The sequence below is a fragment of the Pseudomyrmex gracilis genome, unplaced genomic scaffold (genome assembly GCF_002006095.1).
Source record: "Pseudomyrmex gracilis isolate BER0280 unplaced genomic scaffold, ASM200609v1 scaffold_550, whole genome shotgun sequence".
Classification (NCBI taxonomy): Eukaryota; Metazoa; Arthropoda; class Insecta; order Hymenoptera; family Formicidae; genus Pseudomyrmex; species Pseudomyrmex gracilis.
Window position 1 is genome coordinate 40,784 of NW_018021134.1, and position 13,446 is coordinate 54,229.

At 34.1% G+C, this 13,446-nt stretch overlaps 1 protein-coding gene across 1 annotated transcript in view; it reads left to right on the forward strand.

The window, feature by feature from the left end:
* Nucleotides 1-12,519: 12,519 nt before the first annotated feature.
* Nucleotides 12,520-13,446, forward strand: part of LOC109861046 (E3 ubiquitin-protein ligase XIAP-like) — an 8,427-nt gene continuing 7,500 nt past the window's right edge. The window contains exon 1 of the mRNA XM_020440530.1: nucleotides 12,520-12,573. Coding sequence (XP_020296119.1) covers nucleotides 12,520-12,573 — 54 coding nt within the window. The remainder of the gene's footprint in view (nucleotides 12,574-13,446) is intronic.

Below are 13,446 nucleotides of genomic sequence, written 5' to 3' on the forward strand. Positions count from 1 at the left end.
TTAAACAAAATATAAAATGTGTGATACTCTAAAAACTTACCTTTTTAAAAAACGGTAAAAACAGGCGCCAAGTACACGCACAACACGTATTGTATTTAAATTAAATTATTTTTGTATTTATACTCTAAAAACTTCTTTCTCTATAAAATCTGTTTTACAAAATTTATATACTACAAAACATTCTTTCTCTAAAAACCNGTTTTACAAAAAAAGTGATATCACAAAGTAGCACCAAGTAAATTTTGTACGTTACTTTTGTACATTATTATCCTAATCTAAGTATACATAACTCTTTGTTAAGTTTTCGTTATGGAAAAAATTTTGAAAGAAAGAATTGTCTGGGCCTATTAAATTAACAAAAAGATTTGTAGTGAAACTAACAAGTAGACGCAGCAAAACTTTATTTTCCGTGAAAAACAAAAAAACAAAAAAAATTTGTCAAAATAAAAATTATTTAATGCAAAAAAACTTGGCGCGGCTGCACCAAAAATTTCTCTACAGACAAACATGTTTTACATGTGCACATGTAAGTATCAGACTGCCGTGCATATAAAATTTTCAGTTCATTATATTTAAGGTGCAGCCATATAGTTATATACGTGTTTTCCTCTAGAACCTAAAACTATCCAGATCTTCCACCGTCGGTAACTCACTTACGTTAAAATCGTGTTTTGGAAGTCGAAGTTCGAGAGTAAAGTTACCAGTATACCACCATTTTGTTGTAATTAACATCATCAAAAAACCACTGTTCCGAGCGAGTTACCATTACTTATGAGTTACCACCATAACCCTTACGCCAACGTCGACAAGTTATCACCCTTAAGTCGCAACCACATAGCATCACAGTTAGTTGCAAAATTAATAACAAACTAAAGGAGATAGAGAAAAACGGTTTGCGCTATAATTTTCAGCACACCAAACTGCAAAAGACCAGCCCGGTTTGAACATTCTAGATTTTGTTTTTAACAATCAAATGTTCAAATAATAAAAATTATTAAACTTTTATTACGTGATATTTTGCATCAAACTAATACAAAACGAGATCCGAAAACCATTTTGTTCTAACTTGTATCGTTCTTGAATTATTCAATTTGTTAACTTTCAATCTTTGTCATAAATCGCAGAGTAGCTGATTGAAGGTACCTGCAAAATTAGTTTCAAGCTATCTTTTCTGGTTCTCGAGATATCCGCGATTTGCAAAAAAGACTATGTATCGTTAAATGTAGAATATTAAAATAAGTCAAATGCGTATAAAAAACCAAAAAATTGTTTGTGTTAATTATAATAATTATTTTATTCTTTACTAGTATAAGAGATGACATTGATTCTTTTTCAATATTTGTTCTTATCTTTGTGTACTTAAATAAATAAAAAGAACAATTATAATTTAGTAATAAAATCTAGTTTAATCTTTATATAATTTTCAATTTTAAATCTTACTTTAATTTATATATATTTTATACTTACTTAAGAAGAAGACACATAATATTTATATAAATCAGCATCTACAGTTGAAATGCGACAATACAGTTTTGCAAACAACAATGATATTTAACTTTTTCAACACTATAATGCACTGTTGATTATGTAACATGCATATCTCTTTCTCTCTCTCTCTCTCTCTCTCTCTCTCTCTCTCTCTCTCTCTTTCTCTCTCGTTCTTATCACATATTACAACTCTTCATTTTCTTTCGTTCAACGCGCTTATACTGCCATCTCTTAGAAGCACTAGGAAACTGCACACATTCCTTTCACATTCCTTAGTTCGGAGACGACGTCCGAAAATCGTAAATTTCGCACACATTTTCGTTTATATATCTTCATTTAGAAGCCACACACCAAAAAACCGTAAGAATAATTTTTTCTTCACTTTTTCAATGTGAATCGAACGAGTCCAAAAAAAGTCGATCGGTTCAGTCGTTATTAAAAAAATGCTGATTAAACATCTCCCCTCCACTGAAATGCCTAATTTTCGCGTATAAAAGGCACAGTGTGCTCGCGCATTCGAGCGCCACTTTGTTGCGCGTGAACTTGCGCGAGGCACTACCGTGTCTCTTGATTTTTGTATAAAGAGCTTTTGCTTTGTATATATTATTTCAGTTTGAAGAGAAAATAATTTACGAGATGGTGACATTTAAGAATGTTACTTTATAAAATATAAGTTTGTTCATATCATCTCTATCTATTTTTAAAATAAAAGTATAGATACTCAGATGACACACTAGTCCGGAGAAAGTTTGCAAAGAAGTCAATGAAGAGAGTTATAAACTCCTTCAAAGAAATCATATATTATATTCCCATTCAACTCATTTTCTTTTGTGTAAAGTGATCCAAACAGCTGAACTGTTTAGGAACTCTTCGGTAATTCTTGTAGCCACATGACAGAAGCAAATAAGGTCTGGCTGCAGCATGCCAGTAATCAGGTCAAGCAAAATAAAAAATAAAATTTTTTACATACCTTTTAAAATATACACAAAAAACAGAGAAAACAGATAAAAGAAATGCATATGTAAAAAAGTATACATGTCCTGTTTTAATATATTATATTTATACTTGCTTTTATTTAATACTCCATAAAATATAACAATAAAACAATTAATAAACTTATAAATGTGTAAAAGTGAAAGAATTTTCCGGCATGTATATTTATAATAAATATAAACATGAGTATATATTTTACATATTCTATTTATCAATATATATTTGTGCATGAATATTTCTTCTCTTTTGCTTTGGAATATTTTTCATCTTATATAAGTAAAACAAAATTCATCATGAGAATTTCTGGTATTACATTATATATGAGTTTTAATTCAGTTTATTTTAGACATAAAATAAATTCTTTTTGAATACACTGCTGAACTCTTCGTGAATTTTTATGTGAACTTTTTTTTATTGACATTCTCTGTTGTTCTTGGAAACACAAAATGAACTGTTTAGTGACTGTTTCTCAAAACTACAAAGAACTCTTTACTCTTTTAACTGTCCAGATAACCAAGACTGAATGAGTATATTTTGCAAAGTCTGCAATAACACATTATGCCAGTGCAATGTAGCATTCAAATGTTACGTCATGGCCCATGGATACGGTCGGGCTGTGGTGTGACGCAACAGTAAACGCGTCGTTTTCCATATCTCTCTTTACAGTGGACACGGAAGTCCCGCTGTGAGAGAGTCGAGCGAGTTTGTTTATATTCGTCGACAGGTCAACGGCGTACGCCGATCTTACTCTGTCTAGCAAACACTCGCTTGTTGGTCCCTTTTTAGGTTTGAGACGCAAATCTCATTTACCAAGGACGGGACCTAGCGATTTTAACGAGGAAATGAGAATGAGTTGTACGGAGAGAAGGATAACAAAGAATAATTCTTTAGTTTGATTCCACACAGTATAAAGTAGTTATATTTATTAAAAAAGAGACAAATCAAAATCTTAGCAAATTACTAACATACAGGTGTGTTGAAACTAATACAATGACGGAGCGCATAATCGTTTCGTACAAAGTAATCTATAAGCTAGAGTGCAAGTGTGAGAGAGAGGGAGAATACGAGTTGTTTAGTGCAGCCAGCCTCTTTGACCCATGTTTACGCAACTTAGATCATCTTAGAAATGTATTTCCTTATGTCAATTGACAAAATCGGTTTTGTTTCATTTCTTAGATTCCGATAAATTTAATGATAGGAATAAATTTGGATGTGTCATAATTCTAAGACTGATATTCGGAGATAAGCGGGCTTTGTTTGTTTCCGTGATTTAGGAAGGAGGTGAGAGGTTATCCAGAGCGATTCAAAACCGCGGATGTCTATCAGAAGTCATCTAGAGCGATTTAAAACCGCGGATGTCTATCAGAAGACATCCAGAGCGATTCAAGATCGCGGATATTCTCTCTGATCAAAGAAGGAGGAGAGAGACTATCTTAAACAGTTCAGTACCGCGGCTGATGTGTCTAATTCATGCGAGACTATATCGTTTTTCTTTCTTTTTTTCAATCTCTATTTCTAGTTCGTGGGTTCTCAGTGAACAATTGCTTTCTTAAAAACACTTACTACATGGTTGAGTGGCGGCGGTGTCGGGTTGGCTGCAGGCACTCGGGAGTGGAGCGTTGACTACCAGTGCGGCTTTGGTGTCCCGGCTTTGGCACTCACGGCACCGAACTTTTCAAACACTTTGTACAACGACACTCCCGACCTTTTAGATTAGTGGCTCTCAACTGACTCCGATTCTGAGACTTGGCTTATATACAATTTTGAGTAAGTGAGGACTTTCTCAATCGGAAAACTCAGTCGAGCTTTGCCAGTTTCTATTCGTTAGTTAGTGGTCGGGTAAACTTCGTGAGATCGCCGATCGGCGACGATCTCTCGGCTCGGTCGGCTCGTCCGATTTTCCGGAAAAGGGAAAAGGAAGAGTATTGGTTTTTTTTGTATCACGCCACATAGACCTTTTGCTATTTGTTTATAATAAAATTGCTCGTGGCGCCGGAGTTTTTATTTGCGCCGGCTGCTCTAAATTTTTATAAGCGGTGTTTTTCTTGACCCGGAGATATCCGGGTTTGTTTGGAAAGCTGCTCAGAGTGTTTAAATAATAAATTTTTCTTGCTCGTTATCATAAAATTTTGGGTTATTACCAGGCGCGGTTTATCTTTTCGGGCGCCGATTCCGTTTGCTCTCCTATCGTTTGGAGTCTAAGTTTTCAAACGATAGGAGATTCGTTCAGATTATTTATTGCTTTTTGTTATTTACTAAAAAAAAAGGTTTGTTATGCGTTGGGGCGTCGCGTTACAAGAAAAAGGGGACCGTGGAGTCCCCAGGACGTAACACAAACATAATCTGTTATTTCAACTAGTATCGACAGAAAAACAGAAAAAAAGAGAATATAAATGTGTCATGCCGTGATGCAAATATTATTGCATCAATCAAGCAGAACTTGCTAAAAAAATGTAGCAGATTTGAACATAACGTGCTATTGTCATTTCATTCTTCATTGATTTCTATTGTAAGAATCGTCACACTGATTAATAAAAAAAATTGTTTATTCAGTTCTATTTCGTACAGGTTTCTTGTGACGATGTTACAATAATTGTTTAACTGCGCGACTATGATTAAAATACACATTTTACTACTAATAACTACGTGATGATAAATGAGTGACTGTAACTGACTGCTCGATTCTGACTGCCCGCTTCGGTTCGAGGGCGCGCTTTTATACGGCCTGAGTTCGGCCAAGGAAAGTTCTGGAGTTTTCCTTATTTGGTAATATTCTAGAGCATTCTCGAATGTTCGAGAATAATCTAGAATGTTCTAGATTCGGCTGTGTGCTAGGACAATCATTTCCTGTGTCGAAAGTTTGCCTTATATGGTAAGATATTTCGAAGGGTCAATGGTGCGTCACGGTTTTATCGCTAATCGTCGGTTTTTATGACACTTAAAATAAACATGGAAAGTTCTAGAATCTACGCGTAGCAACTAGACTAAGCTAGACAATAGTCACACTATACTTTTGCTGTGTTGTTTTCTGTACATATCGTGCCTACATAAGTCAGTCACTATGATGACACAGCTGAGTGGAATCTGCTGCAAAGTGCTGATTAATCCTGCACACATACTGCTGGCACACTACTATCATTTAGCTATCGGGGTGAGCTTTGTAATTTTCAACAAAGAAAAAGTAATAACTATTCGTTGCAAATAGTTAGTAATAACAAAAATATTTATTTGCTATACATTCATATGTCAGCATTGTCACGTATAATCGGCTTTGCCACATATCGAAATGTCAGAGATAGTTGAAAATTTGTCAATTTTTTGTCCATTTTGATGTCGATTTGATTAAAATTTTAACTTTACTTTAACATTAAAATTTGACGCTAATTCGATGTTACGTTGTGACCGAACGGTTAAGCCGTTTAACTGACTTATACGGTCGCCACCTGCTTTCACCGCCAAGCAGGAAGGAACTAATCCTTTTGTTGTGTTTTAGGAACGGACTCACCAAACAGATGAACATCCGAACTTGCCGCCTTTGCCCTTGGATCTCCTTTGACTACGGACCCTGGATGATGGCTGCGGACAACGGGCTTCTGGTAAGGCCCAGGTTTTACCAAAGTTCAAGTCGTGAGAAATAATCACACACTGAGTTTATGGTTAAATTGTTTACAAACTGTTTATTAACACTTGTTAAAATAACAACTTTCTTGTGTTACAGGATTGTACATAAAAACGTTACTAACAACCGGTTTTCCGGTGTCGCAATCTACGTTGCCTTTTAGCGAGACGATGATTCTACGTCCGATTTCTTTGGAACGATCGTACAACACTATTTTTTATGTTGAGCAGGACTCGTTGTTACAACGCTATGCTCTCTTGAGCGCTCGATTCCAACTGCTGCGCGGCGCGACCGTCTCAGCCAAGAACGCTTGCTTTCCCCTACCAAGAACCGCGCATGCGCAACCCGCCTTAAGAACAAACCTACCGAATTATTGATGAAACTTTACTGAACCTTTCTTTGACCTAAACCATGTCTACTGACAAAGTTTTACTCATAATTGACAATTTTTCACAAAGTTAATACAATTTTGAAAATTTCAATTATTGAAATTTCCCACCAGCAAAGTCTCATCAACACTCGAGAAGTTCACTCCCAAAGGTTCGCCAATAATTCACAACTCCTTTCTTCGTTCCAGACCGAGTCATCGATGGATAAGGATCCCAAATAAGTAAGTACCAAAACTTACTAACGCACCAATTATTGAAAATACTTAGTGTGGAGCCTTTCCCATTGAAGCTCTTTCCATCCTCGAAATATCACTCATAATTCTAATCTCGTTTTTGTTTTACAGGTGTTGTCAGCCCCTGAGAGCCTACCAGATCTAAAATAAGTACGAAGCGTCAATTATTTGTTAAACCTGCAGTATTGTTTCTACAAAAGATGCTTTTCACGCACGCCAAGTATTAACAATAATTCAACCTTCTGTGAGGGTTAGGCTCGACGACGGCTGTTAGGGTTAGGACCCTAAACTTTTGAATTATTGCTGAAACTCGCATTAACGCTTAATCTAAAGAAGAATAGTACGTACGCGCAGTCTCCGCAATAATTCAATTTTTTGTGAGGGTTAGGCTCGACGATGACTGTCAGGGTTAAGAGCCTAACTTTCAATTATTGATAAAACTCGTTCCAGCGCCTAATCTGAAGAAGAGTAGCACGCATACATAGTTTTGCCAATAATTACCAAAGAATAACAAAGTTAGTCCCAAAAACTAATTATTGCTGAAACTCACCTAAACGTTTAATCTAAAGAAGAAAAACACGCACGCAAAGTTTCCGCAATAATTAGCAGCCCAAACTCAGATGTTACACACGGACGCATCGCAAAGAGGTACAACACACTGAGGTAAGTACAATAACTTGCTGAATTATGTGAAACATTCCATTCAACTACTTTTCACACAAACACCAACAATCTAACGTGAGCAAAAGTTTCTTAACGAGATGATCTGCCAACTCTTTTTTCTGTTTCAGGTAACTGCCCAACTATCCAGGAGAAGAACAACTAACTCGGACAAACGGAGCTAATTTCAACAACTACAGGTAAGCATACAAAACTTTACTTATCCTAATTATTGTTTCTCTTTTTCAGGTGAACTTTCTTCTAGACACACAGTCAGTTACCGCAGTTATACCAACCATTACCAAGTTAGGTTTTACGAGTTAGTACCTAACTTCTCAATTATTGCTCACACTTAGCCAGATTAACGATTAATCCAAACCAAGCTTACTCATAAAGTCATAGCGATAATTACACACTGCTTCGCAAACAAGTGCTTTTAACAAGTGTCAGTTTGGCGAGTAGACCTCTTCTACTTGGGTCCCCTCAAAAGAAAAGAAGACAAAATAAATTACATAACGTTTGGATTAAACCTTGGGCATTATGCACCCCGGATCTGTATTCCTAACTAAAACTAAACACACAAAATACAGTCCGCTCAAAAACAAAAAACAAAACCATCTACTGATTTACCACTGCAAAAGTGTTTGGTCTTATTTTTAACGCTTCACATCGCCGCTTGAGACGGTATCCCTACTCTGCACATCCTCATTGACGCCTGGATTCTCCTCACGACAGGCGGATGCGACCTTCGAGACCGTCGGTTGCAACGTCAACTATAAATTTTGGACTGGGAGTACACAAAACGTGCACATAAAAACATTACATAAGCAATAAAGATACTAGAGGCGCGTTTAAATGATATGCTGTCAGCACTATTTAGCGTTATTACATTCTCTTTTTATTGTATATTAAACAAAGATAGATACTACAATAGCGCTGATAACATGCTCTTCTAAAAAGATTAGAGTCTAGCCATGCCAGAAAACAAATTGTCTTAAAAAAAAATAATGTAAGATCTTAGGAATTAACTATAATATAATCACGATAAAGAATAGATTAACATTGATTTTAAAAAGAATAATGAAAAAGATCCATTCAAATTTTAGAGAAAAAGAAACATCTTAAACAAGATAAATAAATAATAAAAATGTTTTAAAAATAATAAATTTAGTTTTTATGTGAAAGAAAATACAGAAAACATTAAAGATAAAAGATGAGAAAAAAGGGAAATTTTTGGGAGAGAAGAATGGAAATTTCAGAACATTTAATGTTCTACATTTTAAATACAAAATATTTTGCCTTGATTTATGTATTTCTCTAATTTGTGAAATTTGTTAATATGATCTTTTTATATTTGCAACTAATTATATCTCTTTTAATTGTTTTTAAATAATTATAATATCAAGATGTCAAAATAATGATTTTTTAACTTTATTTTTTTTTTAAATGAACTCTTTTTAATATTAAACTAAATCAAGGAGAGATCTTAAGGTAGTTGTTTCGTAAATCGCAATAAAAAAACATTGTACAGTAAGTGTAGAAATAGCTATAAACTTAAACATAAGATAAATTTCAGCCGGTTGAAATTTTGTCGTACGGAAAAATCTGTGCATATACGAGTAGTTCCTACGAAAAGTGGTAAACTTATAAAAAAGCTCCCTCCTCTTCGATTTTTGTGTACCTTGGTATTTTTATGTATTTTTAGTTGCTAAAAACAAATATAAAAAAATTTTTCGTTGGTCGTACATATTCAAGCCGCCATCTTGAAAAAACATGTAAACTATTCTTTAGGATTAATTCTGAAAGTTTTCACGTTATGAAAAAACTTTTCAAACAAAAAGTGTAAGAAATGAGATTTTGCACAAAAAAGGTTATACCCTTTATTCACGTAAAACCGACATTCAAGCCGCTATTTTACAAAAATATACAACAAAAAACATTTTTCACGATTATCTCTAAAATTATTTACGTTATAAAAATACTTTTCAAACACAAAATGTAAGAAATTAGATTTTCTACTAAATTGTTTATAACTTTCGTTTATGTAACTTTAACCGTTTTCATGTTAGAACGCTGAACTCTGCGTCTGGACGTATTTAACTTGCTATCTTGAAAAAATATGTAAAACGAAGCGTTTTTGGTGCGTGATTTAAGGTTGTATTCAGGGTTAGATAAAAGGTATGCCAGATTATTCGAAATTTGCCAGTCAGTTGATAATATTAAAAAAAGAAATTGTGCAAAATTTCAGCTCTTTTGCGAGCCTTGTTAAAAAGTTAGTACGATTTTAATTTAACACGAGTTCTTATTCACGGATTTCACGATATTCTGAAATAAATTACAAAATAACCGTAGATGTAGATATGCCATAAGTTTGAAACTTTTTGCAGTTGTTAATAAATATCTTAAAAACAAAGTCCACTTGAAAAAATAATTATTTCGAGAATATCACATAAAATATAGATTTATATTTTGCTAAAATTAATAAAAATATATATTTAATATACATAAAACAATTATATTTATAATTTTATACATCAAGTATTATGGTTTAATAACCTTTTATGATTAATACATTTCCAGTTTTTCATTTCTCTTACGTTGCACGTAGAGTATAATCCTACTCAAAACTATCAAAAGTGAACATCAAAATGGCACAAAATATACGTAAAAATTTTTCCGTAGTTATTAAAAGTATAATAAAAAGTTTTTGTAACTTATTTTAGTACAAATAATACTTTTCCAGCAAACAATTATTATCTAAATAGTAAAATAGATACGGTTTACGCTATGTTTCTTAAACTTTTGACTGAGATCTTACTCTGAATACAACTTTAAACGATGAGGATCCAGATGCGCTCAAAATAAAATTGACACATCTATAATGTTATACAAATGAAGCACTATGGATCATGACATTAGTGATATTGTAGTGATATAAGATTAGGTTAGGTTAAGTTAAGGTTAGGTGTTTGGGGGGGTGCGGGGGGCGCAGCCCCCCTGCCTATATACTTACAACGCAAACATAAAAAACACTTAGAAAGGTATAGTTTTGCTGAACCTTAATCACAACATTTTTGTCGAGCTGTCAAAGTTATAGTACAAAGCTAGCATACGCTGTATTGATTTTTTTTGTTTGTGGTAAAATTGTTGCAAGAATGATTTTCAATATGCTCAAGAAATTAATAACATTTTGTTGTGAAATTTAGTTTAGTTTCATACGGGCCATTGAGCAATTGCGGGAGGTACGCGTCATTGCTCAATCGACCCGAATTTGTTTTGAAAAGGTAACAAGCAGCATTTCCTCGTAAATGAAATCTGCTTGTTAAGCGTAGTAAAGTAGTTAAGTAGAGTGCAGACGCAGCACGCAACGTCAGCGGCATACGTGCAGTAACAATTAGGTCGCTGAGTTGCTGAGTGGACACGATCGATCCCTTTAAAAGATCGATCGCGAGCAACGACAGACAGATCGTGAGTCGCTGTTGAATACTGTGTGGCTCCGAGTCCATCCGGAGAGTTTACCGCAGTAAAGCAACAGCTAAGTGTCTGTATAAGCGTGCGATATTGTACAGTAATTTGTAAACTTGGTAGTAATAAACTACGCCAGTCTTTTATAAAAGAATCTTATTCTTCACCGAAGTCCTTCATCTTCCCGATCACAACAATTTTTACTTATTACATTTATTTAATTTTATACAGTAGAAAATATATATATTTTTTCAAGTAATAACAAACAAGTTTTAAAAATAAATATTAAATCAAATAATAATAAATATGTACATATTTCAATTGTAAATAAAAAAAACTGTAACCACTCTTTTATAATAGAATAACATTAATAACATTAACAAAATAATTATTACTTTTTACTATTGTATTATAATAAATGTTCGAAATGTCCTCCTCCCGCTTCTAAATATAAACGTGCTCTACGAAGCAAATTATTACCAGCATTTACTATTATCTCTTCCGTAATAGTTCCTATTGCTTCTGCAATTTTTTCTCGCAATTCGTCGCGATTATTAAAATGTAATAAGTATTTTGTTAATGTTATTACTTAATGTTGTTAATGTTCTTTTGTTAATGTTATTCTATTATAAAATAGTGACTACTGTTATTTTATTTGCAATTGAAATATGTACATATTTATTATTATTTGATTTAATATTTATTTTTACGACTTGTGTGTTATTAATTAAAAAAATATATTTTCTATTGTATAAAATTAAATAAATGTAATAAGTAAAAATGTTATTAATTTCTTGAGTGGATTGAAAAATATTGATTGCAGCAACTTTAGTACCAACCAAAAAAATCAATACAGCATACACCAGTTTCATACTATAACTTTGACAGCTCGTCAAACACGTGATTCAAATTCTACAAGAATTTGATGAAATTGTTTACATTTCCATATGCACTGTATTACTATTATGGTTATGTACCTATAATTTAATAAAAAACATTTTTTGAGAAAATTTTCAGAAGTACCAAAATAACAAGTATATCGAAACAAGAACACTGTCATGTACGATGCGCCGTACCTAAGCGCGCAAACAACAGACCAGATAGGTCACTTTTAAACGCTTATAATTCAAAAACTATTGTAGCCTCAACAATATGGTATTAGAAGTTTCGTCTCAAAATGATCTCAAGAATATGTCATTTAATTTAAGGTCGTGAGTTGTGGAACATCCTGTATATCAAGTGATTGTATGGAAGCAGTTGTTTCTTAAGGTATCATAAGTAGTGATACTAGGCCGGTTCTAATTCAGGAGTTCCGAAGGGTGGCGCGGGGGATGACGTTACAGAGAGAAGGAGTGACGTCACGATGACGTCACAGAAGAGGGAGTGAGATGACGTCACAATAATGTCACAGAGGAGAGGGGATGACGTCACAGATGAGGGGAAGGGGATAACGTCACGGGGGGAGGGGGTGCCCCGATGACGTCATAGAGGAAGGAAAAGGGATGACGTTACAGGGGGATGACGTCATAGGATATGACGTCACACGGCAATATGATGGAGCGAGAAATGACGTCACAGGATGACGTCACGTTGGCAGCAGCCCCGGTGACGTTACGCGGCAATATGGCGGTGCGAGAAATGACGTCACAGGGGGATGACGGGATCACACAATATGGCGGCAGGCCCCGATGACAGTATGGCGATGCGACAATATGGCGACTCTAAGGTATGTACTTTTTATATAATATATAATGGATAGAATCAAATATATTTTAAGAAACCACACAATGCGTTGACGTCTGTATTTTACAATGAGAATGCAGTGCAAAGCGAAACGAGTATAAAAAGTTGCAGAGTTGCAATTTTAGATTATGTGTAGAACGTAGTGTCTAACAAGACGAGTATGATTTATTGTAAGGTGCAGTTTTGTATTTTCTTTCTAAAAAATGCGGAGTCACTGAGTTAGAAACCGCATAATTTGTATGTACGATATAGTGTAACATAATACGCGGTGCAAGCAACGTTGTAGTTTAGGAGAGAAATAACAAAAACGTAATCTTCAATTTTATATTCAGATTTTATTAAAATATTTGTACATATTCTTTACACGTTTTTTGCGATAGCGCGCAAAGTTGCAAAGTTGCATTTTTTAGCAAGAAGTATGTACCATAGACGTAATATTCATAAAATTTTATTCAGCACACAATTTATAGATATTATTTACACGCATCGAGTACAATATCTTTTACAGCGCATGCCAACAATTCGCAATCTATAATTGAGCTATTGTCTGACGACGAAGTATACATATTTCATTACTTAATCTAGTTCTGTGTATCGAGAGGAAATCAGGGTTGGACCAGGGGTCGGCAAAACGCTGAAAATGGGCACGGGCGCCCGCAAACGCTCGCGATTGCCCGGCCTTTACGCACGCATATTATGATCAACATTATTCAGACCTCGGGAACGCACTTATTCTTTTTGGCACCTTGAGATAAAACTGATAATACTACTACTCTAATATATATAATATATACTAATAAATTAATATATGATACTATTAATATTAATATATACTAATATTTATTTTATATATATA